General features: G+C 53.0%; 2 protein-coding genes, 1 long non-coding RNA gene and 1 other non-coding gene across 14 annotated transcripts in view; 1 reads left to right on the top strand and 3 right to left on the bottom strand.

The window, feature by feature from the left end:
• The window catches only part of TRRAP (transformation/transcription domain associated protein), an 89800-nt gene extending 84231 nt beyond the window's left edge, over positions 1 to 5569 (bottom strand). For 7 of the 10 annotated variants that reach the window (XM_070460383.1, XM_020900597.2, XM_020900598.2 and 4 more), the window contains exons 1-3: positions 5420 to 5568; positions 3099 to 3259; positions 2650 to 2699 (exon numbers count right to left, since the gene is read on the bottom strand). In XM_070460383.1, coding sequence (XP_070316484.1) covers positions 2650 to 2699; positions 3099 to 3198 — 150 coding nt within the window. In that variant the 5' untranslated portion in view covers positions 3199 to 3259; positions 5420 to 5568. Of the gene's footprint in view, positions 1 to 2649; positions 2700 to 3098; positions 3260 to 5419 lie in introns of all 10 variants that reach the window. The other 3 variants (XM_070460384.1, XM_020900596.2, XM_020900594.2) reach the window with 1 other exon arrangement.
• Positions 2784 to 2971, bottom strand: LOC139032894 (small nucleolar RNA ZL1). The gene has a single exon (XR_011485536.1). It is a non-coding gene; the product is annotated as a small nucleolar RNA ZL1 (small nucleolar RNA).
• A 1891-nt stretch (positions 5570 to 7460) lies between the features above and the next one.
• LOC139032733 (uncharacterized) lies at positions 7461 to 11477 on the bottom strand. The gene is made up of 2 exons (XR_011485320.1): positions 11107 to 11477; positions 7461 to 10410 (listed from the first exon to the last, which is right to left on the bottom strand). It is a non-coding gene; the product is annotated as an uncharacterized lncRNA (long non-coding RNA).
• TMEM130 (transmembrane protein 130) lies at positions 10632 to 26312 on the top strand. Of its 2 annotated transcripts, none has more exons than XM_020900588.2 (8): positions 10632 to 10975; positions 17213 to 17518; positions 19005 to 19164; positions 20168 to 20334; positions 21034 to 21118; positions 22172 to 22374; positions 24336 to 24448; positions 24930 to 26312. In XM_020900588.2, the coding sequence occupies exons 1-8, from the start codon at positions 10891 to 10893 to the stop codon at positions 25116 to 25118; spliced, it is 1308 nt and encodes a 435-aa protein (XP_020756247.1). In that variant the 5' UTR covers positions 10632 to 10890; the 3' UTR covers positions 25119 to 26312. The 2 variants fall into 2 exon arrangements, with proteins under 2 accessions (XP_020756247.1, XP_020756248.1); XM_020900589.2 differs by having other exon boundaries at positions 10635 to 10975; positions 24966 to 26312.
• The last annotated feature ends 1650 nt before the right edge of the window (positions 26313 to 27962 follow it).

Here is a 27962-nt window from a genome sequence, read left to right on the forward strand (position 1 = left end):
CAAAGCATCTTGAGTGTCAAATTTCTCCCACAGGACAGATGCAACAAGTTGCTCAGTTATTATGCCAGGATTGCAACTCAGCCCCCAGCTTTTCGATCCACAGGAATTTTCTCCATGATTTCTTTTTTTTTTCTCTCCGTGATTTCTAACTTGAACGTTTCTCTATTTTCTGTCAGGAGAGACGGCCCCTATGACACTTACTTGGCTTGGAATCTTATCCCTAAGTGGTTAATGAAATGAATTTCTAAGATTCCTCAAACCCTTGCGCAGTCTTCATTTCACTCATTTCATTTAAATATTTAGTTCTGGGATAGGAGTGGTGGCAATTTAGAATTACTTTCTGATGGTCATTCCAAGTGTTTCATTCTTCGAAGGACTCAGTCATCTGAATTTCATTTAAGCTAAATGTCTATCAAATTTCAAAAGGCACTATTTGGAAAAGCCCCAAGTGCTTTTCATTCTGCTAATTTAATCAATGCATCTGAGACCAAAGCAGGAACTGACTTGCTGACTGCCAGGCTCTCACCAACAGGAGAGGAAGGGGTGAGACACTTCACTGGAAGAGCCCCCTGCACCCGAGGCCTGGCCTACCTGCCACTCCTGCAGCGTCACAGGCGGCGCTGTGATCTCAGCCTCTCAGGTGAACCTGAGCGCTGTGGTTCTGTCAACAAAATGCAGAATGCAGGCCTTTCCTGTTCCACTCCCACCTCTTTTTTCAGTGTTTAATTGCTGTGTTTTTTTTAAACAGTTTGCACTAATGGCTCGGGTGGAAGAGAAAGCTCTTGTGCTCAATCTCTAAATATCTCAGGATTTTCTTTTCCACCTCAGTACAAGGCAACGCGTTCTTAAAAACAAACAATTCCCCTACCAAACAAAAATACCATCCATTACTATAGATAGTAAGGTATCGGATTCAATCCCACTAACATTCATCTCATGTTTAGTGATTCAAATGACAGGGGCTAGGAAACATTTTGTCCTTAACAATCGCATTAGCTCTTTGAGAAGGTTTTACCATCCCCGCATTAAAAACAAGAAAGTCACTTTCTCTTTGGCCTATGAGACTGACTGGCACCAGACTAATTGTCAAGTTGGACAAAATACAGATAACAGTTTTGGGCACTGGACCAGAGGCAGTGCAAGGCCGTGATCTCCAGAAGAGGGGGAACTCATCAGCTGCGCCCCACCTCGACTCTCTGCCTGGGTCCCATTTCCGGACTTGGCTCAGGAGGCCAGAGGCCAGAGCCCAGGGTAGGCACCTGGAAAGTGGCTGGAATCTGCAGGGAAAAGCCCCAGAGGAGAAGGAACTACAGAATGGGGGTGTGGATGGTCTCCCCAGAGTCCTGGACAGACCACTGGGCTGTACTTCTGGTGAGGGAAGGTAAACCTACCTCAGGCTTGCCAGGGAGTCGGGGCTTGAGGACTGAGAAATGAAGAGACGTTAGAGGTCTAGCAAAGTTAGAGGGTACTGGGGGTCCCGCCTCGACATAGTGCAGAGACCTAAACGCCTGGAGACACCTCAGACACTCAGCTGACCCCCGAGGTCAGCCGAGGAAGGCCTCGTTTAGCCCCAACCCAACAAAGTCTAAAATCAATCTCCAGTGAGAGCCACAAGGAGATGGGGTTCGGAGGTTGAATCCTACCAAGTCAGAGGGACTTGGGAAACCCCTTGGGCTTCCCACAGACCCTCTCTAGCACAGCGTAAAACCAAACCTCTGCAAGTTCATTGAGATCGGCCAGCACCTGCACCGCTGACTACAGAACAAATATCAACTCTTACCCCGAGGGTCCCTACATTTCATGCACAATGTCTGGTTTACAATCAAACCTACCAGACACGCAAGGAAGCAAGGTAACGTGACCTACAGTCAACAGAAATCAACCTTGATAGACCCCAAATTTTATATTTAGCAGAGACTTACTATAATAAATATGTTCAAAGTATAAAGGGAAAATATGGTCTCAATAAATGAAAATGAGGAATCTCTGCACAGAAGTGACATCTAAAGAAGCAGCAAATGGAAATTATAGAAAGTACAGTGACTAAAACTTTAAAATTAAAAAATACAAATAAACTGAAATTTAAAAATAGCATCACAGCAGATTGGAAATGACGGAAAAACAGCCACTGAAATCTGAGGACAGATCAGAGAACAAAGAGGGAAAAGACAAGAAAAATGAATAGAATCTGAGCAACCAATATAAAATTGTAGAATATAAGACCCAGAAGAGAGAAACCGAGTCTCGGAGAAGTTATAAACAGGAGAGCCAAAACTGAAAGCCAGCACTCGTTCCACGTAGTAACATAACATCCATTACCTAACGTAACAAATCTACAACAGAAGTCTGAGTGTATTTTCAAAGCATACGCCTGGAAGAGGTATACGGTATTTGAAAAGTGAAAAAAAGGCCAAATACCTAAACAAAGCAACATTTCTCAACACCGTTTGGGGCTCAACTATCACTAGTGTGAAGACGGTGGACAACACTGTACAGATTTTCAAATTTCAATTTTGAAATACAACACATTACATTAACAAAGAATATAACTTTCAGGTGACTAGTGAAAAGACCAACAAGGAAACTGTAGGAAAGTACATGTTGAGTATTTATCTCAAAGTGAAAAGGAATAAAATATAAAGCTCATACCTCGAAATTTTCACTAACTTCCTGCATCATTTTTAACTTTGTTTCATCAGCTGTAAATAACAAAACAAATGATCAGGTAATTGAAATTATGTTAAGGGCGTTCCTAAAAAATTACTGGATTTAATAATTTAAGAGAAGCAATCAGATCTTATCAGTTTGACTGTCATGGTCCAAAAGCAGGCACATAACTAGTTCCCTACAACCAGTCACACGCATTCGTACTCCCACACACACGTGTGCATGCACAGACAAGGATACACACACACACACACACATGCCTCTTTGGAGCTCCAGCCAGTAATGCTCATCAGTTTGCTTCTCCACAAGGCAGAGAAGGGGAAGTTAGGAAAAAAGTTACTGTTACTACTTATCTCAGTGTGGGCACCGTCTAAACTGAGATGAAGGTGTCACATCAACACATCTCTTGATGACAGAAAGCATCCACTCACGTGTGTTTACATCTGTGAGAGCTGCCACGAACTGCAGGTACTTTTTCATCAGCGTGGTTTGGTCCACCACCGTGGCCCCCTGTGCTGCAACAAACGCCATTTTCCTTCTGAGTTTGTTCGTTTCTCAAGAGAAGAGTATCAGGTCCATAAGTTCGCCCAGCCTACGAAAAGCAGCACATGATTCGCTTAACTTATTGAGGGCATAAATTCACGGTCTCTAGGAAAATCTTACCTAAATGCCTGCATTAATCTAAATACTTTGCCATTAATTCAGAAAACCACATGACTCCTGCTTTTTTTGGAAAGTAAAATTTACTAAGTCCATTCTATTCATTTCTAAACATGACTTTTATACACAGATGCTTTTCTTTCCTAGAGTATGTCCATCTTCTCCTAGGCGAGGGGTCAGCAAACTCTCTGTAAAGAGCCAGATAGTAAATATTTTGGATTCTGTGATCTGTCACAACTCCTGAGCTCTGCTATAACCACAAAACAGCCATAGACAACTTGCAAATAAATGAGCATGGCTGTTAACTCATAAACCTTGACTTATGGACACTGAAATTTGAATTTCACTTGAGTTGTACCATGAGACATTATTCCTCTTTTGATTCCCCTCCAACTATCAAAAAAAAAAAATTGTAAAAACCGTTTTCAGTTTTTGTGCTGTATAAAAGTAGCCACCAGGCTGGATGCGGTCTGCTGACTGTGGTTGGACCCTCTCTGCATTGGGTGACCCCAACTTCACTGTGCACCAAAATCACCAGGTACCAAAGGTGGACTCCCAAGCACCAGGCAGAGAGGAGCCCTGGGAAGCTGTAAATTTTGTCCCCACCTGGGCACACTTGAGGCACTCAGGAAACGCTCCTGGGATGAATGCACAGGTGCTTCCAAAGAGCATCTCAGTGAGTTGGAAACAGGTGTGGATGGCCACACTTTGAGCACTGCAACTCCGGGTGGAAAAACAAACCTGGTTCCTGTACTAAGAGCCCTACTAAGAGAACCTGGTCCAACTGCTTTCATCCATCCTCCCTGCGTGAATACCCGGCTCGTTTCACTCTGCACGAAGGCGCAGTTTCAGGACTCGATTTTCTTTCTTCCTTCAACAAATACAGCACGAACTCCTCTGCAGGCCCTTCCACGGCCCTGCCTCCCAGCTTACGCTACCCTGCAGCTCCCACTTCTGCGATCCCCAAGCGATGGGGACCACCCCCCTCTCCCGCCCCGAGACAAGAGAGAGCCCCTTCCGGCCCAGCGCGTAGCCCGCCGGCTCCGGGCAGAAGGCACTAAACGGAACCAACCGGAGGAGGGGATCCTGCCGGCCGCACTGGACGAGACCCGACTTCGGGCTTCCTCCTCACCTCCCCAGCCCGAATCCTACCCCCGGGGGGACCCGAGATTCGGGGTCATGGCCTCCCCTTGCCTAAGAAACTTTGGGGAGCTGGGGCGGGGGGGCGTGCGTGCCCGAACTTCTTAAAAGGCTCGAATCCCCCCTTCTTTCCACCGAAGGCATCAAACTCTCCCATTTTCCGGGACTCCGAGGGGCCAGGCTCGCTCTCTGCCCGGGGTTGGGGGGCGCCCCTGAGAGGAAGACCTCCCATCCCCGCCTTGCGGGCTGCAGAGCAGCTCCAAGAGCCGGAGGCCGAGGGTGCGAGCCCGGCTTGGGTCCCGCCGCCGCGTCCCGACCCAAGTTCGGGGCTAGGGATCGGGGTGTTTCGGGGTGGGGGAGCCCCCCCCCCGAGCCGCCGCCGCGCCCGCTCGCGACAAACGGCCCCGCCCCGCCGGGCCAGAAGGGGCGCTGTCGACGGCGCTACCTTCGCTCCGTGCGCCCGGCCGGGGCGAGCCAGGCGCCTGCGTGCAGGCCGAGAGCAGCCCGGCCAGCCCGGGGGTGCAGGGGGGACAGGGGGCCCCCGCAAGCCCGCTTCTTATCGCCTTATCGCCCCGGCCTCAAACGGCCCGCGGCCCCGCTCCTTGGGTCACCGTCCCCCGGTCGCCCAGCGCCCGCCTCCCAGCGCCGGGCTACGGCGGGCGCCGAGGGCCAATTCCCGCGCCGCTCGCCCTCCGCCGTGCCGCGCTCTGCCCGCTCCGCTCCTGGGCCGGCCGCGCAGCCCGGCCTGAGCCCCGGTGTGTGGGGGGGTAGGGGGGGGAGCGGAGGGACCCCAGGGGCGCTCGGAGCCTCGCTACGTCGCTTCGCGGGCCGCCGCGCCCGCAGAGGCCTCCTCACGCCCGGGCCCCGCCGGAACCGCCGCCGCCGCCGCGCGCGCCTCCCGGGGCGGTTCCGCCGCCCTCTGGCGCAGCCTTGCCTTGGTCCCCGCACTTACCCCGACCTTGGCGGCCGGCCGCCCGCAGCCTGGGCCCGCAAAGCCCCCACGGCCGAGCACCCGTCTCGGTCGCGCCTCGCGGCGCGCAGTCCCGCCCCCGCTTAAAGCCGCCGCGCCGGCCGCCCGAGGACTAGGCCCGGGCGCACCGCCCTCCAGTGGGTGCGGCCTGGGCGGGCGGCGGGAGCGGGGAGGGGCGTCACGCCCGGGTGGGCAGGCCCGACGCTTTTAAGCCTGCGTCCGCTGGGGCGGGGCTGCCGGCCGGGGAGGGAGGGGCAGGCAGGTGACCGGCGTCCTGGGCTCTTTCTGTCCTGAATATCTCCGGAGCCAGGAAGCTGGGGAGAGGGACGCTTGCGGGGGAAGTGGGGGCACCCTTAGCAGGTGGCGGACGGGCCCGGGAAGAGGCCACCCCTGAACGGAACATGGCAGGCTGGGCGGGGTTTTCTCCTTCGCCGGCGTCCTGGGGGTCCTTCTGAGCCCGGGGAGGGGGAGGAGGTAAGCAGGATCTTTGGGAAGGACGAAGGCTGCGGACGGACGGAGACCCTGAAAGCAAAGGGCGACCCAGGTGTTCTGCCTGGAGGTGGCCCGCCTGGTCAGCTGCTGCAGCTCCATCACCCTGAGGCTAGACCGCAGACGAGGCGGAGGCCTTGGACCAGAGCAATGATGACAGGGAGCGAAGGCCCTGATGCCCTGGCGCCCAGGCGTGGGCTGGACCTAAAGGTCCTGGAAGAGAAACATACCGTCGGATCTCACCTATGACTCCCATCTTTGAGAGTGGTTGAATGATGAGCTGTTCTTGGAAACGTGTGGTTAGAGTATTAGATAGACAGAGCGCCAAGTGATGACCTGACCGACCTCCACCTGCTCCAAGACTTGGCTCCACCTCCTTTTTTTGACAGTACTTCCCCGCACCTCCCCCCCCCCCACCCAAAATCACTAACTCACCAAAATCTTTGTGTTCCCTTCTCAGACAGATACATTTCACACCTGGTAATAAATAGAGCTTGCAATTCGTGCAAGATATCCTGTTCAGAGACACGCTTCTTGCTTTGTTTAATGTCGCCTCTCAAGAACAAACCTCAGCTGAAGCACCTGGGATTGTAAATAGATGCATTGGTATTTATTGCCAATTATTTCGGCCCCAGGAGAAATAAAGTGAGTTAGAATACTCCTTCCCCCATGAAAGAAGTTGCCCACTTACAAGCAAAATCCTCTCTGCTCCTACCACCACCACCCCCAAAAGGTAGGGGAAAGTCGAAAAATCTAAGGGCGTTCTAGCCAGTGTGCTAGCCAAGGTCATTTAATATTGTTTGCAGGAGGGAGAGGGGGTGGTAATCAAGAAAGAAGCAGCTGTAGACAAATCCTTTAATAAGTTTCAGTTTAATTGCCTGTGATAAAGACCTAGAGTTAGGTCAGGGATAACACTGGTGAAATTCCTACACTTTCCCATGGCCTTAGCTTCTCTTTTAAAAGTACTCATCATACTGCTATGATTTTTGCTTGTTTTCTTGCCTGTCTCCTGAATTAGCAGTTGGGGACAGTGTCAACTTCATCTCTATCATATATTAATAAATGATATCATACCCCTCCTCTGCTTAAAACCCTCCAAAGGATAACCATTTCAGCTTATCCTCAGCCCCTGGCCCTGTGCACCTTCCAGCCTTATTCTTCGTGTTCCAGCCACAACGGCCTTCCTGTGCATCCTGCCCACCTAGGACCTTGGCAGCTGATTCTCCTGCCTGGAATATTCTTCCCTCAAAGGCATAAAGCAGGCTGTTTGTCATCCTTGACGAGTTCAAATGTCATCTCCTCATAGAGGCCTTTCTTAAGACCCAATAGGAAAACCATCACCCCCGCCCCCAATCTCTCATTATACTGGAATTTTCCTTAGAACCTGAAATTTCTTATTTACTCTCTTATCATCTGTTTTTCCCTCCTAGACGGAAGGCTCCCTTCCTGTCTCTCTTTACCAATGTATTCCTGTTGCCCATTGGATGTTGTCTTAGTCTCCTTAAGCTGCCACTACAAACTACCACAGACTGAGTGGCTTACCCAACAGAACTTTATTTCTCATAGTTCTGGCAACTGGGAAGTTCAAGATCAAGGTGCCACCAGGTAGGTTTCATTCTGAGGCCTCTTCTCTTGGCTTGTGGTGACATCATCTCACTGTGTGCTCTCTCAAGAGATCAATCTCTGGTGTCTGTTCCTCTTCTTATAAGGATACTTACTAATCATATTGGATTAGGCCCCCACCCTTTTGACTGCTTTAGCCTTAATTGCTTCTTTAAAGGTGCTGTCTCCAAATACAATCACTTTGGGGGCTATGCCTTGACATATGAATTTCTCAAGGGATACAGTTCAGTGCATAATCAAATGTATAAATTTGTACCCTGTATGAACCCATAGGGCAGGATCAGCTGGGACACTACAGAGAATACAGAGAATATTTGGGAGCCCCAGAATATTCAGTCGGTGGGCATGAGCAGTCTGCAGAAGTGGTCCCCACATGGAGTGGGTCAGGGCCCCAGCCTGACTTTTTGAGAGTCACCTTCCCTGATTACCTGTTGGGCTGGCCCTAAGGGTCCCATGCCTATGAAGAACCGTCCCCCCTGATGAATCAATAAATCCTCCCTAGGTCTCGTGTGAGTTTCAACAGGGTGACTGGGTGTCCTGAGGTCAAAAAATTCCAGCAGAAAATCTGGCAGAGTGGAGGTCTAGGCCTGGAACTATGAATTCAACAGAGATCACCCTGAACTCCCTTTTGCCCCCTCCAAACTACCATAGGATTTAACCCCAAAAGCCTCTCCAGAGCCAATCTGGGGTGACTGTTATCAGATCAGGGGCCCCCACTTCCCACAGTTACATTTCCAATGAAGGACAATGAGGATTTGTGGTAGGAAGATGAACACTATGGCTGCTGCCCTTCTGTTACCAAATTATACTATTTTGCTAGGGCCAACAGCCCAACACACCTGCTTTAGAAAAATTCTCAGCAATAAGAATGTACCTCAAGACAGGTGCAGGGGGTGTCCCTGGTGGTCCAATGCTTAAGAATCTGCCTTGCAATGCAGGGGACATGGGTTCCATCCCTGGTCCAGGAAGATCCCACATGTCTGGGGCAACTAAGCCCATGCGCCACAACTTCTGAGCCTGCCTGCTGCAACTCCGAAGACTGTGCACCTAGGGCCCATGCTCTGCGGGCCAGAGAAGCCACCACAATGAGAAGCCTGTGCGCCGCAACTAGGGAGTAGCTCCCACTCGCAGCAACTAGAGAAGAGGCTGTGCAGCGGTGAAGACCCAGCGCAGCCGAAAATAAAGAAATAAATATCAAAACAGCACTTAAAAAAAGACAGGTGCTGTGAGTGCCCAGGAGGAGGAAGGTTTCTACAGGAGGTGACACGTGTGAGAAGTTAGACAAAGAAGACTCAGATCAACATCAGCTTCAGGGTGGCCTTCCCAGGTGGTTTCTGACTATGGCTGCTGTGAAGTTACCCAATGTAATGTTACACATTTTTAAAAGTAATAGATGTTATTATTCTTTTTATACAGTTAGTAAATTTTACTTTTTTTAAAGAACATATTTGTCAGTGTAATTTTTTAAATTAAAAAAAAAAAAAACCATTTATTTGGCTACACCACAGCACGTGGGATCTTTAGTTGCAGCATGCAAACCCTTAGTTGAGGCATGTGGGATCTAGTCCCCTGACCAGGGGTTGAATCCGGGCCTCCGGAGCATGGAGTTTTAGCCACCGGACCACCAAGGAAGTTCTGCAGTTAGTACATTTTAAAAGCCACTAACAGCCAGACTTTTGAATAATGTGAAATAGTTAAAATATTCAAAACAATTTATAACCTTAACATACTCTTTTTCTTCTCAAGTACAATGTTCTTCTCAATTCCTGATGGACAAGCAAAATTCTCCCAATTCCTTAAGCAATTCTCATGATGACAGCCAGCACTGATTGAGCACTTAACTATGTCCAGGTACAGACTTCCTCTGTGGCTCAGTGGTAAAGAATCTACCTGCCAACGCAGGAGAGGAAGGTGAGATCTCTGGGATAGGACGATCCTCTGGAGAATGGAATGGCAACCCAGGCCAGTATTTTGCCTGGGAAATCCCATGGACAGAGGCCAGGTGGGCTACAGTCCATGGGGCTGCAAAGGTCACATGTGACTTAGCGACTAAACAATAACAAACGTCCAAACACTGTTCTAGATGTTCACTCATTTTACCCTTATTGCAGTCTCATGGGGTATTATTTTTCTTATTTTAAAGAAAACTGAATTGAGGCACCAGGACAGTTATGTGACTTTCTCAAGGTCACAGAGCTCTCAGAGAGCATGCAAAGTCCACTGGTATTTGTCCCCACGATGGTGACTGATGCCATCAGTGAGTGACATCTGTTTAGCACTTTTAACTTTCTTAAGGGGACTCACTCAAATCTGTCCCCCCATCCCCTGGGGACCCCGTAGCTACTCCGGGGAAGTGTCTTCGCTCCCCTGAGGCCGGCATCCTGCAGCCCTGGTCCCACCCAACTCTCCCTCTCTGGGTGGGCTCCTTTGCCAAGGGTGAAGGAGAGGCCCAACTGGGACCAGAATTCAGGCTGCCGGTGTCCAGCCTTTAAGGTCAGCCAGGCTGGCCGTCTTCTAGCAGAAAAGACACGCTCTGCTCCTGTTACGGCAGATGGAAGCGCCTGCTTGGGCCAAGGAGTGTCCAAGGAGCGGCCTGGTCTCTTCTCATCGCGGTTGTCTTGAGTGTGGCAAGGCCTCTGACAGCGCTGTGGGCCCAGGGACACAAGCCTCACTTTTCAGCAGGTGCAGAGAAGGTAAACAGAGGAACGGCCAGTGCCTGCGCCCGTGCGCTCGAGTCCTCCTCTCCGGAGGGACACAGGCGTTCCGGGTACACCGCCCAGCGCCGGGCACACGGTGGCTCCTCGGCGTTTCTTGAAGGAAGGGCAGCGTCTCCAAACCGTGTGCGTCATGAGCGAGGACACCTGGAGAAAGAGCCCAAAGGACATTTCTGGAGGCTTCGCAGCGGCGCGCGCGCCTCTGGGGACGCTGAGTCAGAGTCGCCGGGCGCGGGCGCGGACGCGGGGCGGGGAGGGGGCGCCGACTGGAGGAGCCGGCACCGGGGAGGGGAGGGATCGAGGGGAGAGGAGGGGCGCGGCGGGGGAGGGAGGAGGGGGCGCAGACTGGAGGAGCTGGGGCCCGGGGGGAGCGGGGAGGATCGCGGAGAGAGGCGGGGTGCAGCTCGGGCCGGGGAGGGGGCGCGACGCGGCTGACGTGGGCCGGGGTCGGCGCGGAGGGCTGTGGGCGGCGACGACGCGCAGAGAGTCCGCGATCCGAGGCGAGGACGAGCCGGCGCCGCGCCCGCACCTCCCCGCACCGCCCTAGCCGCGCGCCCCACGGGAGGCCGCCGCCGCAGTCGAGTCCAGCCGCGTCCCCTCGGCGCTCCAGCGGCTCCCGGCGCCGCCATGGCCCCGGCGCTCTGGCCGCGCCTTGGCCGCATCCTCTGGCTAGCCTGCCTCCTGCCCTTGGCCCCGGCTAGGGTGGCCGCAGGTAAGGCGCCGCGCGGATCGGCCGGCCGCCCTCCCCGGTCGGCTGCGCGCTGGGGCCTCAAGGCGGCCTGGAGCCGGCGGCCTCGCTGGCAGCCGGCGCTGCGGAGGTGGCGCCGTGCGCCTTGCGCTCACCTCCCTCCTCTCCCGAGGCTGCGCGCTGCGGAGGGGAGCACGGCCCGACGGGCCTGTCCCTTCACCCCGTCCCCTGAAGTCGCTGGCACTTGAGGGGTCCCCGCGCCCCTCGCTTCTGCTGCTCCCTCCAGATCGGCCCTGCCCTAGGAATGGCGCGGTGGCTGGGGCCTCCATTCCGCAGCCTGGGAACCTCGAAGCCGCTGGAGGTGGGGGAGGGTGCTGGGGGGGGACCGAGGATGCTGGGGTCGGTCGTCACGCCACAGCCCCCAAGGAGCGCCGCCAGGTTGCCTCCAAATGTTGCCTTCTCTGGAGAGGCTTGCCACCCAGCTCGTGTCGGCTTCGGAGTGGTGGGTGGGGGTGGGGGTGGGGGGATGCGATTTTCAGAAGCCGGGAAGCCAGCCTGCCATTTCCTCTCGGGGAATGGTTTCCAAAATGGACCCCGAGCTGATTCCGCTGGGTACCACTCCGTGTCCCCCGGGACTGTGCTTCTAGCATCCCCACCTCCTCACCGCCCGAAGGCCAGCACCCCACTTTTCTGCCCCATTTTGGCGACAAAATAAAGGGGACCCAGGTTGGAGAGTTTGGAGGAGACAGTTGGCAGCTATTCAATATCATCCAATATGTCCATCATGTGCCCTCCCCCCCTTCAAAATATGGTAGAGAGAAGAAGAGATTGAATCCTAACTTGTGAAATGAAAGCCACCAGGGAAGGTAAAAACTCTGCATTTTAGGAGTGAATGTTAAGAGAATTTTGTGCTCGGTCAGGATAATCTTCTTCTCCCTGGATATTCACATAGAAATGAGATCTGTTGTCCATTAGGTTTACAGGTGTCCAGAAATGATCAGTGTGGCCTAAATTTCTGGAAAAAAAAAAAGTAGGAGGGGATTAATTCTTTGGAAATCGTATGTGGTTTCCAGCCTGGCCTATTGCACCCATGATACAGTCGAAACAGTTGAGATGCACTTGGGGAAAGCCCACAGGAGAGAAAGATTCAGAAGCCGTTTTGCAGCCTCCCCGGGTCTGGGTCAGACTCAGGCATGCTTCCTGTACCAAGGGTTGAAGTCAGAAGTCCGTGTCCTGGACCATTCATTAATTCCAGGTTGTATTGTTCATACTTCAGAGGTACTTTGGGAAGTGTTTTGGGCTGACAACATGTGCAAGGTGCAAAGGCCGATTTAGCCCTTTTCTAGAAGCTTCTGGGGCCCCTGCAGACTGTGTGGTCAGGGAGAATATACGTGCTTCAGGTGGACTCCAAGGGAGCCTGCCGGTGGGCGCTCTCCTACGGGTCAAGTTTCGTGGCTCTTGCCACTTCACGTCTTGCTGTGGCCTTCTCAGCTCTGGGCCACTGGGGTGCCCGTGGGGCCCCTCAACCCTGGCCTGGGCTTCTCTGTACTCCAAGGCCAGGGCACCTGGGCTCCCAAACCGGAAATGTGGATTTCGACAGGTAGGTTACCCAACCTGGGCTTGGCACCTTCAGCCACAGGTGGCAAAGCCTTCGTGGTCCATTTCAGATTCGGGACAATTCTGAGACCCCAAAGATGAGGGCCAGCATCATTCAGGGACTGTGAAGTACCTGCTCAAAAGAACAAAAACAGAAACACACGCCTGAGAAAACTGCCCTTAGAGTCTAGGTGTCTGGATAGGTGGTGGAGGGGATGGCTCCCAGGAGCCGGGCCACTGTCTGCTGTAGCTGCATTTGCTGGAGCCACATCCCCTGCCCTTCCCCACTCCGTCCCTCGTCCCAGCTGAGCCGGCTGCCCCCCTGATTCCATTCCCCTGGCAACCGATCTGCGTCGGCTCGTAGCCATCATCATGCTGACATGCGTCTGTGTTGCTGCAGCCGAGTGTCCCTGCCACCTGCCAGCCTCTCTCTGGCCCACGCGCCTCTCCTTGGGGGGGTGGGGTTGGCAGGAGCGAGAGGGGGAAGGGTGGAGAAGGCCTCTCATCTTAGCATCTCTGTCTGCGGCAGCTTGGCCGAAGGCTGCCCCCCAGCCAGAGGGACTTAGCCTGGGGCAGTGTGGATTTACTCTGTGACCCCAGGCAGTAGCGTTATCCCCTGGGGTCTCAGGTTCCCCAGTGTAAAATCTACACCGTATTTTGTTTTTTTTAATTTAAAGACTCTTTGAAAGCTTATTTTTTTTTAGCTTTTATTTTATCTTGGCATATAGCAGATTAATAACGTGGTGATAATTTCAGGTGGACAGCAAAGGGACTCAGCCATACACTGTGTTTTCTTGGAGAGAATTCTATGTCTGGAATTCTCTCTTTGGGATTAAGACACCACCGGCCCCTCTTGCAGTGCTAGCCCAGATGACTTTATAATTCAAAATATGACCTCAAGGAAAGGGATTCGAAACAGATATATAACATGAGTGACCAAAAGGCTGGAGACAGAGTCCCCACTGGGGGCAGCGACGTGGTGTCGCAGGGTGAATGGGATCCAGCTGGGGACCCACTAGCTCACCTCCCAGTTTGGCTGAATCAACAGATCTCTCGTGAGCTCCCTAAGGGCAGGGGGCATGTCCTGTGCTTCTGGTCCCCCCAGAGCTGTGGGGTGCGGCCCAAGGAAGAGGCTCAGGCCGCAGCACCTGGATGAAGAGTTTCCTGGGACAGTGCCAGGTCCCTCTGCCACACCCTTCTCTCCAGATGCCGCCCCACAGCGCAGTGTCCAGCCCCTTCTTGGTGCCGAGTGCTTGACTAGGCCCGGAGGAGATGGGGATGACCCTTGTCCTGCCCTCAAGGAGCTTGCAGTGCAGTTAGGGGCGACGAGAAAATGTCTATTTCAACCCAGGGTAAGCTGTGTGCCAAGTTGTTGGGAGAGCGCTGAAGAGGTGGGTGGGTGGGGGGAGTCAGGGAGGGCTTCCTGGAAGAAGTTATATCCACAGACATCTAGGTGAAGGAGAGCAGTGGGGACAGCATCTGCACAGGCCTTGAGGCTATGGAGGACAGAGCAAGTGTTAAATCTACAGCATGGATGTGTCAAGACACGAACCTGGATTCCCTCTACCCGGAGGCTGGCCCGTGATCAGATGAACTGTGTGGAAGCTGCTTGCTGGGGTGGCTGAGACCAGGGCAAGACTGGAGGCCAAGGGTCAGTGGGCAGGATGGAGCAGTAATCTACCGGATGGGGGCTTCCCAGGGTGGCGCTAGTGGTCAAGAATCTGCCTGCTGGTGCAGGAGACGCAAGAGATGCATTGATCCCTAGGTTGGGACCATCCCCTGGAGGAGGAAATGGCAACCCACACCAGTATTCTTGCCTAGATAATCCCATGGACGGAGGAGCCTGGGAGTCCATGGGGTCGCAAAGAGTCAGACAGGACTGAGCATACACACACACATGTGCAAGTGGTGTTCGCAGTGATGGAGAGGAGCAGTGAGAGTGGCAGGGGCCCAGGGACTGGGTCTTGAAACAGTTGGACCCTCTAACCAGACAGAGAATGACAGGTAATGAGAATGGTAGGTTTGGGAGGGGAGAAAGCTAGGGGGTCTAGAACAGGGGACCCCAACCTCTGGGATTAATGCCTGATGATCTGAAGTGGAGCTGATGTAATAATGATAAAGTGAAGTACACAATAAACGTGATGCACTTGAATTGTCCTGGAACCATCCCCACCCTGCTCCCTCCCCAGCTCAGTGGGAAAATTGCCTTCCGTGGAACTGGCCCCAGGTGCCAAAAAGGAGAGGAACTGCTGCTGCATTCCTGACCTACAGAACTTTGGATGGTGAAGGATATTCTGTGCTGTCCGGGAGAGCTATGGCTCTTGAGTGCTTGAAATGTGGCTCTGGTGCAATGGAGGGACTGAGTTTTTTAGTATTAATTACATTTAAGTGATTAAACGTAATGGCATGTGGTTAGTAGCTACTACATTACTGCTTAGTAGAATTGAAGTCACTATTCCGGTGTTCTGTCAGCATTTATGGGGTACCAGAAGCCAAGGGAGGGGGTGCATGTGGCCGGGAAAGGGAGAGGTGGAGGGACTGAAATGACGGGGGGGTGTCGTGGCCCTTCCTCCCTTCCTTCTGTCACTTCACCTGCCCAGGTTTGCCCTGCCACAGGCTGGGCAGTCTCTAACCTTGCAAGCCCTTCAGATATCGCACCTGAAGAGGAAAACCCAAATTGCAGGAAAAAAGTTACCAAGACATGCAGTAGTGCTGTTGGCGAGAGGGAAGGGTTCTGGGAATTCAGATACACCTGCTTGAGGAATTATCTTGCAACTATTGAAGTTCACTTCAGGATGCCCGCGGACATCCTTCTGATGTGTTGCCATGTGGAAATAAAACCATGCAGAGTTGTGTGCAGAGGGTGATTCTGATGAAATTGAAACTTCAGTGCATGAAAAAGAGCCGGAGGACCTTAATCTGTTAGTAGTTGTTGTTTTTTTTTTGGGGGGGGGGGTAGGGTAATAGGACACGTCTAATACTTTTTATGCATATGTATTACTTTGTGTGTGTGGCCGCGCTGTGTTGTGTGGCATGCGAGATTTTAGTTCCCCAGCCAGAGATCAAACCTACGCCCCCTGCATTGGGAGCATGGAATCTTACCCACTGAAGATTCCAGGGAGGTCCCTGGATTAACTTTTATGATGGAAACAAACCTGATTTTTAAAATCTTACCCGTGAGTATGATAAAAATCTGCAGCTATCTAGAGCAGGTGAAGAATAATAACTTAGGAAGATGCTTGATATGCAAAACCAGCAACAACAGTGGAATAATCTCAGAGTAAGCATAATTTGAAAAAAATAGTAGGAAATGTCCAAATATAGTAAGAGGGATCATTGCTGACTATTTAAAAACTTTTCTTTTTTTTTAAAATTTTACACCTTTCTGTATTTTCAGATTATAATTAGTCTTACCTTCAGTGTAAGACTGAATGGTCTTGGTTGGGTGGGGAGTATTATTTAAAAGGCCTCTTATGTGGACTCCATTCCATGCCCACCAGGCCCTGTTCTCTCTCTCTTTTGAAAAAATATTTGTTGATTTAAAAAAATATTTATTTATATTATTTGGCCATGCCAGGTCTTCGCTGAGGCACACAGAATCTGTCTTCTTTGTTGCGGCATACAGGATCTTTTTTTCAGTTGTAGCATGAGGAATCTTTTTTTTCCAGTTATGACATGAGGGATCTAGTTCCCTGACCAGGAATTGAACCCAGGCCCCCTGCGTTGGGAGTGCAGAGTCTTAGCCACTGGACCAGCAGGGAAGTCCCCAGGCCCTGTTCTCTGCTTGCAACCTGCAAGTCTTAATTCCCAGATTCCCTGTAAGAGCTGTGTCCCCAATATGTCAGTTCAAGTTCCCCAAGGAGCGGACCCAGCTGGAATCGGCTCCAGCGCTGGCCCCAGCCGAGACCCTGGAGGTCCCTGAGAGCGTGTGGTCCAGTGGAGCTTTCTGTGATAACAAAGATCTGTATCCACAGTGTCCACTCTATGACCCTTGGCCACATATGGCTGTTGAGCCCTTGGAACGTGGCCAGTGCGACCGAGAAAGTGATGTTTGTTTCCTTTTGATTGAAGCTTCAGGAGCCACGCACGGCTAGTGGAACCGTATCGGGCGGCTCAGATCTAGAGGCTCTCAGTTTATGGATTTGCAGACAGAGAACAAAGAGAAGGGGCCTTCTCTTGGATCATGGAGACCCTTCCTCCCAAGGCTCGTCTGCCGTGTCAAGGCGTGCGGCCTCTAAGGGGGTCCAGATTCAGCTCTGTGTTTCAACTTGGAATTTTGTTTCACATGTAAAGCTCGGCCCCAAAGAGTGGGTAATGGGGGGTGCTTTCTGGGCAGCAGCTGCAGTGGTTCCTCCTGTGACATGAACTGATGGTCATTTTTATAGCTGAGAAGCATGGCTGGGTCAGCAGACTCATGCTCTGTAAGACCCTGCATGGCTGGCATGAGAAAAGAAAATACATTGAGACACTGGAAAGAGTGTGGGTTTGGAGTCAGCCAGGCCTGGGTTTGAATCTCCACGTGGCAATGTATGATCCTTGGGCTTGTCCCTTGACCTGCCTCAGTTTCTCCACCCGTAAGATGAATAGACACCCACCCAGCTGGGGCAGTGGGGCTCTTGGCCATGCCCTCTACCTGAAACACAGCCTCTGTTTCTGGGTTCCTAGGCCTGTATGAACTTCAGCTCACCACCGATGGCCCTGCCACCACGGGCGCAGAGGTGACCATCACGGCCAGCCTGGTGGCCGATGACAACGGCAGTCTGGCCCTGCCCGCCAGCACCAGCCTCTACCGCTTCCACTGGATCCACACCCCACTGCTGCTCACGGGGAAGGCGGACGAGGCTTTCAGCTCCACCATCCGTGTCGTGGGGAGCGTGCCCGGGGACTTCCCAGTCTCCGTCTGGGTCACTGCCGCCGACTGTGGGATGTGCCAGCCTGTGGCCAGGAGCCTCCTCGTCCTCCCCATCACCGGTGAGGACCTTCCCTTGTCGCTGATTTGCCTTCAGGCTCTTGGGGCAGAGAAAACAGGCATCACAACCATCACACACAGGCAGATTAGACCCATGTTCTCAGTTGCGGTCAGTTGAGTTAACAAAGGGTCAGAAAATGATAATACCCACTGCTGGCAGGTCTGTGCTAAAATGGAAACAAAGTGCATATTTGCTACTGGGCTGTAAATTAATACAACGCTTTTGGAGAGGAGCTGATCCATATGTGTCAATGGCTGTAAATCATTTTAGTCTTCAGCTCGTTCTTTCTCTTTCTCTCTTTCCCTGTCCCCCCCACCCTTCTCTCTTTCCCCTTCTTCCTCCCTCTTTCCTCCCTCACACCCTCCCTCCCTTCTCTTTCTTTCTAAGAACTCCCTGCTTTCTTAGAGTTTACAGTCTATTTTTTCTTCTTACTTATTTGGCTGCACTGGGTCTTATCTGCATGCAGGATCTTCAGTTTCAGCATGGGAACTCTTAATTGTAGCATGTGGGATCTAGTTCCCAGACCCCCTGCATTGGGAATATGGAGTCTTAGCCACTGGACCACCAGGGAAGTCCCTACAATCTATTAAAGAACTTATCTTCAGGTAATAAACCTCCATTCGGGTAATGGTTTATGCACGAAGGTGTTCATCACAGTTTCTATGGTAACAGGAAAGTGGAGCCAAGCTAAGTATGCAACCATAAGAATACTGATCTGATTTATAATAATAATGATCTTTACAAAGAGTGTGTTTTAGCCTGGGAGAGTACTCATGCTTGTAAATTTTTAAACATCAAAATGAAATTCTATGACCAATTGGATCAACTGTGTTTAATGTATGTGTGCCTTATATACATACACACGTGTACTTGGCAGTGGGCTTCCCTGGTGGCTCAGTGGTAAAGAATCCACCTGCAGTGCGTCAGATGTGGTTCCATCCCTGGGTCTGGAAGATCCCCTGGAGAAGGAATGGCAACCCACTCCAGTATTCTTGCCTGGAGAATCCCATGGAGAGAGGAGCCTGGTGGGCTGCAGTCCATGGGGCTGCAAAAGAGCTGGATATGACTTAGTGACTAAATAACAACAACAAATGTGGTCAGTAGAAATGCTCATTTTTTTTCTAGGCTCATCTAATACTTTGAAATATTTCCCGAGAGTCGATTTAAAAGCCTGCCCATTTCCTCCTAGTCCTGGGCATCTCTTGTGCCAGAAAGCTCAGAGTCCTGGTGGAAGGGGTAGAGGAGTGGAACTGTGTGTGTAACACCGGGAGTGGGTCTTCACCAGCGCCCACTGGCCCGGGGCAGGGCCTCGGAGCGGGGCATATGGCTCTGTGTTCGGAGACCTGCAGGGTCCCCTCTTGCTACCACAACGGGTGGCAGTCAAGAGGGCGGGCGGGGGAGAGGCGACCCTGCCGGCCTGCACGTGGCTCCGCCCTCCGCCACCCTGGGGGCGGGGGACTCACCCGCCCGTGGTTTCTCCCTCGCAGAGTTCCTCGTGGGGAGCCTTGTGGTCTCCCAGAACACCTCCCTGCCCTGGCCCAGCTCCTACCTCACCAAGACAGGCCTCAGAGTCGCCTTCCTCCTCCACGACCCGAGCAACTTCTTCAAGAACGCCTCGTTCCTCTACAGCTGGGACTTCGGAGACGGGTGTGTTCTGACCCCCTTTGATGCCCCAGATTCCTGGCCTGTGCGGAGTGCTGTGTACTCCGCCGTCTTCACCGTCTCACTCTCACTCCGAACATGCCTGCACACCTGCTCTGTGTCAACCTCGGGGTCCCTGGGGACCAGTGTGAGCCAGTCTAACCCCTAACAAAACCTGTTCCAAATTTACAAATTTAAAATAGTAAGCAGTGAACATTATAAACCAGGGCTAGATTGCAATGTAGATGATGATCTCCTGCAATTGAATAGTTTGGCAGTGGGGAAGGCATTTCTAAGAATACAAATAAAAGGTAGAAACTGTATAGGAAAAAAATGCTAAGTTTGGCATCATCAGATTTAAAATTTGAAATGAAAGAAGCAAGTTGAGCCAAAAGATAATGGTTAAACTGGAAGAAAATATTTGGAAGATATAGAATAGGTAAAGGTTCAATGAACTTCATATGTAAAGAGCATCAGCAAATCAACAGAAATATTTTCTTTATTGTTACTCAAGTTCCTTTCAAAGTGATTCAGGTAATTGTAGAGGAAAAAGTCATAACCTATGATGGAGGCATGATTCTTCCTCTTTTACAGATGAGAAAAGTAAGGCTGAGAGTTATGTAGATAGGAAATTTGGAGCTGAGATTCAAAGCCAGATTTATCTTAACTCCAAAGTTCGTATTTCTCCCCTTCCCAGATCATCTCTATCTAACACAAGGTCTTCCCTTGGTCTGGCTGGGGCTGCAGGACACTTCCTGGCAGGTGACAGGCACCTGTTGCTAAGAGTTCTTCTTCCTGTAACTTACAAGTCCAAAGATGGCCAGCAGCCACCCCACCCATGTAGGTCAGCTGAACTCATGCCCTGGCTGGCCCTGGGGACTGCTGCTGAGGTGACATTTTTGCTCGCAAAATGACACTGGTCTGAATGTGTCACTGTACACCCAACCGCTGACCCTAAAAAGTCAGGTGGATCACTTCTGTCATCTCTCCCCTCCCCGACATCTTACAGCACCCAGATGGTGACCAGAGATGGTACCGTCTATTATAACTATTCCATCATCGGCTCCTTCACCGTGAAGGTCAAGGTGGTGGCAGGGTGGGAGCAGGTCACATCGGACGCCGGGAGGGGCATTCTGCAGAAGACGGGTGACTTCTCCGCCTCGCTGAAGCTGCAGGGTGAGTCTCGGGGGGTTGGTGTGGGTTGAGCATTTGGCTCGTCGAGGAGCCCTGGGTACCACTCCTTCCAGGGCTGGATCACATACAGAGTGGTTGGCACAGCCCCGCTTCAGGTCCCTTGGCAGCCCTGAGAGGGGCCTGTCATTCCCCACTTCTAAGAGGGCGCTGAAGGCCACGGAGGAGGTCAGGGGGCACCGAGTGGCAGAGCCCAGACACTGTGCCATGATAGGATGCATCCCCATCACTCTCTGTTTCCAGCTATATCGGCCTCTAGTCAAGGACCGTCCTGTCGGGGATGGGACGGCCCCAGTCGGCTGCACCGGGACTTTGACAAAGCCGCTCCTGGCTTTGTCAAGATGGGGCCCTGGGGCAGCTGCAGCCTGTTTCTCAGTCATGCTAACGGGGTGCTGCTCCCGTGCCCCCCACACAGCACAGATGATGGGGAGGGAGGTAGTTATCCTAAGCCAGCCCCAGGTCCTGCTCACCAGAGTCCTGCTGGCTTCCCCCAGCGGTCTCAGTCTAAGCGGCTCCAGTGTCTGCTGCTGATGTGGAAGCAGGACTCTGGATGTGACCTGTGACCTGCTCTTCAGGAGGGCCAAGAGGACAGGGTGGTGGTCACACAGCCTGGGAACCCCAGGAGCCCTGAGGCAGCTGTCGTCAGCCACCAGGTGTAACGAGGTCATCTTCTTTGCCTTTCAGAAACCCTTCGAGGCATCCAAGTTTTGGGGCCCACCCTAATTCAGACCTTCCAAAAGATGGTAGTGACGTTGAACTTCCTGGGGAGGTGAGTGAAGCCCTGAACACACTATGCTTGATCTGTGGTCCTGTCCACAATCCCTCTCAGAGGCTCCTGACCCTGTTTCATCCCTTCAGTTCAGTTCAGTTCAGTCGCTTAGTCGTTGCTGACTCTTTGTGACCTCATGGACCCCAGCAAGACAGGCTTCCCTGTCCATCACCAACTCCTGGAGCTTACTCAAACTCATGTCTGTCAAGTTGGTGATGCCATCCAGCCATCTCATCCTCTGTCATCCTCTTTTCCTCCCACCTTCAACCTTTCCCAGCATCAGGGTCTTTTCCAATGAGTCAGCTCTTCGCAGCAGGTGGCCAAAGTATTGAGTTTCAGCTTCAGCATCAGTCCTTCCAATGAATATTCAGGACTGACTTCCTTTAGGATGGACTGGTTGGATCTCCTTGCAGTCCAGGGGACTTTCAAGTCTTCCTCACACCACAGTTCAAAAGCATCAATTTTTTGGCGCTCAGTTTTCTTTATAGTCCAACTCTCACATCCATACATGACTACTGGATTTCATCCCTGAGGGGCCCCAAGTTAGGGAGCACACGGAGTGATGAGCCCACCCTTAACTGGGCTATGGGAGAGTCACAGCATGACTCCATTCTCAACGTCCAGGGGAGGGAGCACTGGCCCTGTGGGGCTGTCTGCACCGTGGGAATGCTCTCACTCCTTCAAATCTATAGAATGCCGACTTATCCTTTCAGAGCCTACTCAAACGCCACCTCCTCCAGGAAGCCTTCCCTGACTCCCTCATTGAAAGTGTGCTTCTCCGTCCCCTTGACACACCAAGGGCGTCACTGGAGCATGCATTCTGCCTCGTCCAGCAGTCTGCGCATGTCCCTCTGTCTGTCACTGCCCTGGCCTCCCCTTGGAGTCTCGGTCCATCTCTTATGTACTACCATGTTCCCTGGAGGCCTGGGCACCTGGGAGTTCTTCCCTGGAAAGAACACTGAAGTTCTTGACTGCCTGACCTTTCTTGGACTTGGTCTGTGCTCACACCCCTTGGCAAGCCATTGCTGAAAGAACACCCCCGTTTCCCTGCAGCCCCCCTCTGAATGTGTGCTGGCGTCTTAAGCCTGAGTGCCTCCCGCTGGAGGAAGGGGAGTGCCTCCCGGTGGCAGTGGACAGCACCGCTTACAACCTGACCCACATCTTCCGGGATCCTGGGGACTACTGCTTCAGCATCCAGGCTGAGAACGTCATCAGCAAGACGCACCAGTACCACAAGATCCAGGTGTGGCCCTCCAGTAAGTGACACTTTGCCTTTGCTCCCAGCAAAAACCCGTCACTCCTGCGACCGCCACCGGTCACCCTTGGTCCACCCATGGCCATCAACAGCCAATGCCACTATTACTAGAATTGTTGGTAACCCTGCCGGCCCCAATCAACACCATGGCTGACCACCCGTAGCACCACCACCAAACTCTAATGCCATCAGCCACTGCTCCAGCCCCCCGATACCAGCCCCCATCAGTCCCACCAACACCACCCTAACACCACCACCACTAGCCATAACAACAGCAAATTCAGCTGTTGCCAGGCGACTTGTCCAAAACCACGGCCGCCATCACCACACACTATGGGCTGTTCTTCCAGCATCTTCACGAGCTAGAGTCAGCGCTGCCATAGCAATCACCCTGGCCACCATCAGCACTGCAGTTGATGCCCCTGCTCCCAGCCCCGGCACCCACCATTTGGGCCGGCGCCATCTGTGCCATGCTGCCCCGGGATCATCCCAACTTCAGCTCTCATGTTGCCGCCGCCGCTGGCGGTGGGCAGTGTCCCTCCCACACGTGACCTCTGCCACCCTTGTCCCTGGCACGAGCCCTCCATCCTCCGCTGCCGTCACACCCACCCCATCGCCTGCGTCTCCGTGTTTTTGCTTCTACCAAAAACAAGCATCTCCGATGGCAACCGTGCTGGCCTCACTGGGCTGTCAGGAGTCTCCCAGGGAGTGCGGGCAGCTCAGAATGTGTGCGGTGCAGCCTCTCTCATTTATCCGGGCACCCAGCCGAACCCCTGGCGTACTCTTTCCCAAACAGTCACACGGTCCAGCCGCTGACTTGCAGCCATGGGGTTAGCTGATGACAACATCAGGTCCTCCCATTCACTTCCAGGGGCTCCTCCTCTATGACCCCCAACGAGGGTTTTCTTACATAGAGGAGAAAGGATCCCAGGCCCTAGGGATGGTCTTTCAGATGCTCAGCCAGGTCCCACCCTGTGCAGAACTAAAGGGGACGCTCCCTGCCAGCTGCACTTGCCCCAGGGTTGGCCCAGCAATGCACCCGATGTGGTCACCGCCCCCTTGTCTCCCCAGCCCCTCCTACTTGAGCCGACTCCGTGCTCTGCCCTGGGCCCTGGCTGACCCTGTGTGCCAGGCAGACGCTTTGACCTGCGGGCATTCCCGGGGGCCTTGGGCCCTGACTCCCCCAGCAGCTCCTGGGCATTGAGCACCTGGAATCCCCTGAATCCTGTGGAGAAGGGGGATTACCTGGCACTGCAGTTAATCCACGCCGCCTTTCCTTGGAGACAGATCCTTTTGGTGTACGGTGGTGTCTCTACCCGAAGGAGAGCGGGGGAAGGGTGAGAAGGAACCCACCCTTGCTGATCACCTGCCTTGCGCCCGCCTCACCTGGTTGCATCTCCATGGCCGCCTCGTGGGTCAGCATGACCATCAGGTCACCTGGGCAGAGCCAGGATTTGAACCCAGGACCCGCTGGACTCTTCTTGCTCTGCCCTGTGGCTTCCTCGCAACAGGATCTAAGCGAGCGAGCCCAGAGCTGCCGGAGGTCACAGGGGTGCTTAGGTGTCCTCACGCCCTGGCCTTCTTCCCCAGAGCAAGTCACCCAAGAGAGTAAGGAGGAAGCTGTCGGGTCTTTCGTGGTCTAGGCTTGGAAGTTGTACGTCATCCCTCTGTCCTCTGCCGCTGTTTAGGAGCAAGTCACTATGAGTCCAGCCCACACTCTGGTGGGAAATTTAGTTGTACCCTTTGAAAGTTACTGTCAAGTATCGCAGTAAAACCCCAACAGACCCTTCCTTGGGTTTTGTGAAATCCTGGGTTTGCCTATCGGAGTTGCCTCACTGGGATGCACGTGCACAAAGAGGGAAAAGCCTCTGGCGGGCTCTGTCCTCTCCCCGATGCTGTACCCTGAGAGCTGGTATTCAGCACTGACTGCCCAGGCTCGTGACTTCACCCTCTTCCTCCCAGGCATCCAGCCGGCTGTCTTTGCTTTCCCGTGTGCCACGCTCATCACCATGATGCTGGCCTTCATCATGTACATGACCCTGAGGAATGCTACTCACCAGAAGGACATGGTGGAGGTGGGTGCTCGGTGGGGTGGGGTGAGGGTGGGGCTGGACTCCTGGCCTTCACAGGAGAGGATTTGCAGAGAGGGCGAGAAGGGCCAGACCAGGGGGGCTAGGAGGTGGTCTGGATGTCAGAGCAAGACCCTGGGGCTGGGGCTGACGTACCCATGAAGCATCCATGACTGGGGCCCCATTGATAAACTTGGTTGCCTCTCAGGTCACTTACCTCCTACTCCGCTTGCCCGTGGCCCTCCAGCCATGCCCACAAACTGGTAAAGGAGCAGGCAGCCAAAAGCAGGGGCAACCCAGAGAGCGGAAAAGCCAAGGGCACAGGGAAGCACCGTGTAGTGTCCGAAAGGTGTTTCTGTGCGTGCTGCACCCAGGCAGCTGAGCTTGTAAGAGGCTGCCCAGGTGGGCTGCTGAGCTCATAAGGCCACCTCACGGGGCTCCCGGTGGGTGGGAGGGTGATTGACCCGTGGGGTTCTGTTCACCATAGGTGGCTGATTTTGACTTTTCCCCCATGTCTGACAAGAACCCGGAGCCGCCCACTGGGGTCAGGTGCTGCTGCCAGATGTGCTGTGGGCCCTTCTTACTGGAGACTCCATCTGAGTACCTGGAGGTCGTCCGCGAGAACCACGGACTGCTGCCTCCCCTCTACAAGTCTGTCAAAACTTACACGGTCTGAGCGCCACCCACCCCCAAACCCAGTTTCAGTGTTAACTGACTGCTGCCCGGGAATTTGGGGCAGTGTCGGGGGCAGACTGGTGCACGCCATGAGTGCAGGGCCATCCACCCTGACTGGTCATCCATCTGTACAGTCTAGCTGCCTCCACAAGCCCGACTCAGTCCCACCTCCCAGCCATTCCATCCATCTATATGGTCGGAAGCCTCTCTCGGTCAGCCCCGCCCCACCCCTTGCCTTTGAGGAGGCCCCCAAGCGGGGCTCCAGCACTGGACGTGGTCCCTGTTCTCTCCTAGGAGTGCCCGCTGCCCCCCACCGATTCCTCCCCTATTTGGCATATTTGCCGTCCATCTGGGATTCACACTTCCCTCCCCCAGGTGGCCCTGCCTAGGTCAGAGAGCTAGGAGAAAGCTCACAGATGGTTAATTCAAGGCTACATCACGTAAGGTCTTACATACAGGGATAAGCGTGCATGACGTCACCCAGATGTTTCAGACGACTTCCTCTCTCTCAGTGAGTTGGTTGCTGAGATGTCCCATTGATCAGAGCTAAAAGGAAACCTGACCTTCCCCACGTGGGCCTGACAGCTCCGGGGCTTGGCTCCTCCCTTTGTGTCCTGTCCCAGGGGCTCCTGGGTCCCCTTCTAAGGACACTCTGTTCCCCATCTGCTTGCTGGGGTTCGGGTGGGGGGGGCAGGGCTAATGCTTTGTGAGTGTGAAGTGCTTCGTAGACAGCACTTTGTTTTATTGAGTCTGTTTCAACTTGAATCGAGAAAGAGGCTTTGCGGCAAAAGAAAGAGTCAGGCCAGGGGGGGATCTTGGGTACCCTGTGTTGGGGACAGAGTTCTCGCCCCTTTAACTGCTCCCAGGGTGGCCTTGAGAGGGAAGAGGACTGGATGGAGCCCAGGGTGGGGGACCAGTCCACCCCTCTCCCTTTGGCCCAGCAGCCGGGGGGAGGCAGGTCATGTGCAGAGAGCGTGAGTACAGAGGGAGCCCACGATCGGTCCCCATCCAACCATGCAGGAGTGGGGAGCAACCCGGGCCTGTCTGGGGAGGGAGCAGGGCCACGGAGGCCGAGCTCTGTCACCATAATTGTTTGCTCTCAGACTTTGTGCTGAAGACAGCATCCCCACTGTTGTACAGCTCATACTCATAAATACTGCCGTTACTGCTGAATAAAGCTTGTATGCTCCGACAATAGCCAAGCCCGGGACGGGTGGCCAAGTCTCTTCCTTTTCCGTGCCTGGACGCTTGCGCCTTGCAGGTAGCAGGAGAGGTTCTTGGATGTAGCAGGACGTCCCCACCACGTTCTCCAGCAGGTGCACTGGATGGAGCCGTTGTCCGGGGCTCCTGTCTGGGCTTGGACCGATGGTCCTCAAACTGCCGCTTAGGCTGCCTCACAGACGATCGGTCCTGCGGGTCCCCCGGAGGTGGGTCCAGGAGCCCCAGGTGACTCTTAAGTCTGAGACTCTGGGGGTGACTCTTGGTCAGGGTGGGACGTGGGACATAGGCCACACCTGGAAACTTGGAAATGCTGCTCCCTGGGCCCCGTGCCACATCCAAAACAGCTCCTGGGAGGGGGGCAGCCCCAGTGCACCCTCAAGTGTGAGAGCTTCCTGTTTCCAGCAGGACCTCTTGAATTTTGTTCAAACACTAGAATTTAGGGGTAGGTTTGAGAAAAGAGATTAAGTTTGCATGCTTCGTTGTTCAGTTGTGTCCGACTCTTTGCAACCCTTTGAACTGTAGCCCACCAGGCTCCTCTGTGCATGGGATTCTCCAGACAAGAACACTGGAATGAGTTGCTATACATACCAGGGGCTCTTCCCCACCCAGTGATTGAACCCACGTCTCTTATGTCTCCTGCATTGGCAGGCGGGTTCTTTATCACAAGCGCCACATGGCTTCCCGGATGCTCAGCAGGTAAAGAATCCCTGTGCAATGCAGGAAACAGGAGATGTGGGTTAGATCCCTGGGTTGGGAAGATCCCCTGGAGGAGGAAAGGCAACCCACTCTAGTACTCCTGCCTGAAAAATTCCATGGACAAAGGAGCCTGGTGGGCTACAGTCCTTAGGGTTTCAAAGAGTCGGATATGACTGAGCAAATAAGCACCTGGTTATAGCCAATTAACAATGTTATGATAGGTTTAGATGAATAGCATAGGGACTTAGCCATACATATATACATGGATCCACTCTCCCCCAAACTCCCCTCCCATCCAGGCTGCCACATAACATTGAGCAGGGTTCCGTGTGCTATACAGTGGGTCCTTGTTGGTTATCCATTTAAAATATAGCAGTGTGTACGTGACCTTCCCAAACTCCCTAACCGTCCCACCCCCCTGGCAACCATAAGTTTGTTCTCTAAGTCTGTGAGTCTGTTCCTGTTTTGTAAGTTCATTTGTATTGTTTCTTTTTAGATTCTACATATAAGGGATGTCTCATGATATTTCTCCTTCTCTGAGAACTGTCAGAATTCTATATTAGTTCACCCTACACCTGCTCCCCAGCCCCAGATGGCAAAAGGGCTGGGCAGCTATTCCCAGCAGCCTACAGTTCTAGGAGGGACCTCACCATGGCTAATGAGAGGCTTCGGGTTCTAATGACCACAGAATGTCAGGAGCAGAAGCAACTGAATGTATTTTTGCCGGTACCTCTTTTTTTTTTTTTTTAAATTTATGCTTTTATTTATTTATTTATTTTTTTACTGTCTTTTTTTTTCCATTTATTTATTTTTTTTTTAATTTTTATTAGTTGGAGGCTAATTACTTTACATCATTACAGTAGTTTTTGTTATACATTGATATGAATTAGCCATGGATTTACATGTATTCCCCATCCCAGTCCCCCCT

Source organism: Odocoileus virginianus, chromosome 33, assembly GCF_023699985.2.
Source record: "Odocoileus virginianus isolate 20LAN1187 ecotype Illinois chromosome 33, Ovbor_1.2, whole genome shotgun sequence".
Lineage (NCBI taxonomy): Eukaryota > Metazoa > Chordata > Mammalia > Artiodactyla > Cervidae > Odocoileus > Odocoileus virginianus.

Bases quoted from the DNA above. Each gene is read 5' to 3' on its own strand.
- TMEM130 (XM_020900588.2), top strand. From the start codon at position 10,891: ATGGCCCCGGCGCTCTGGCCGCGCCTTGGCCGCATCCTCTGGCTAGCC. The intron at 10,976-17,212 runs GTAAGGCGCCGC...CTGGGTTCCTAG, and splicing joins CCCGGCTAGGGTGGCCGCAG to GCCTGTATGAACTTCAGCTC. The intron at 19,165-20,167 runs GTGTGTTCTGAC...GACATCTTACAG, and splicing joins AGCTGGGACTTCGGAGACGG to CACCCAGATGGTGACCAGAG.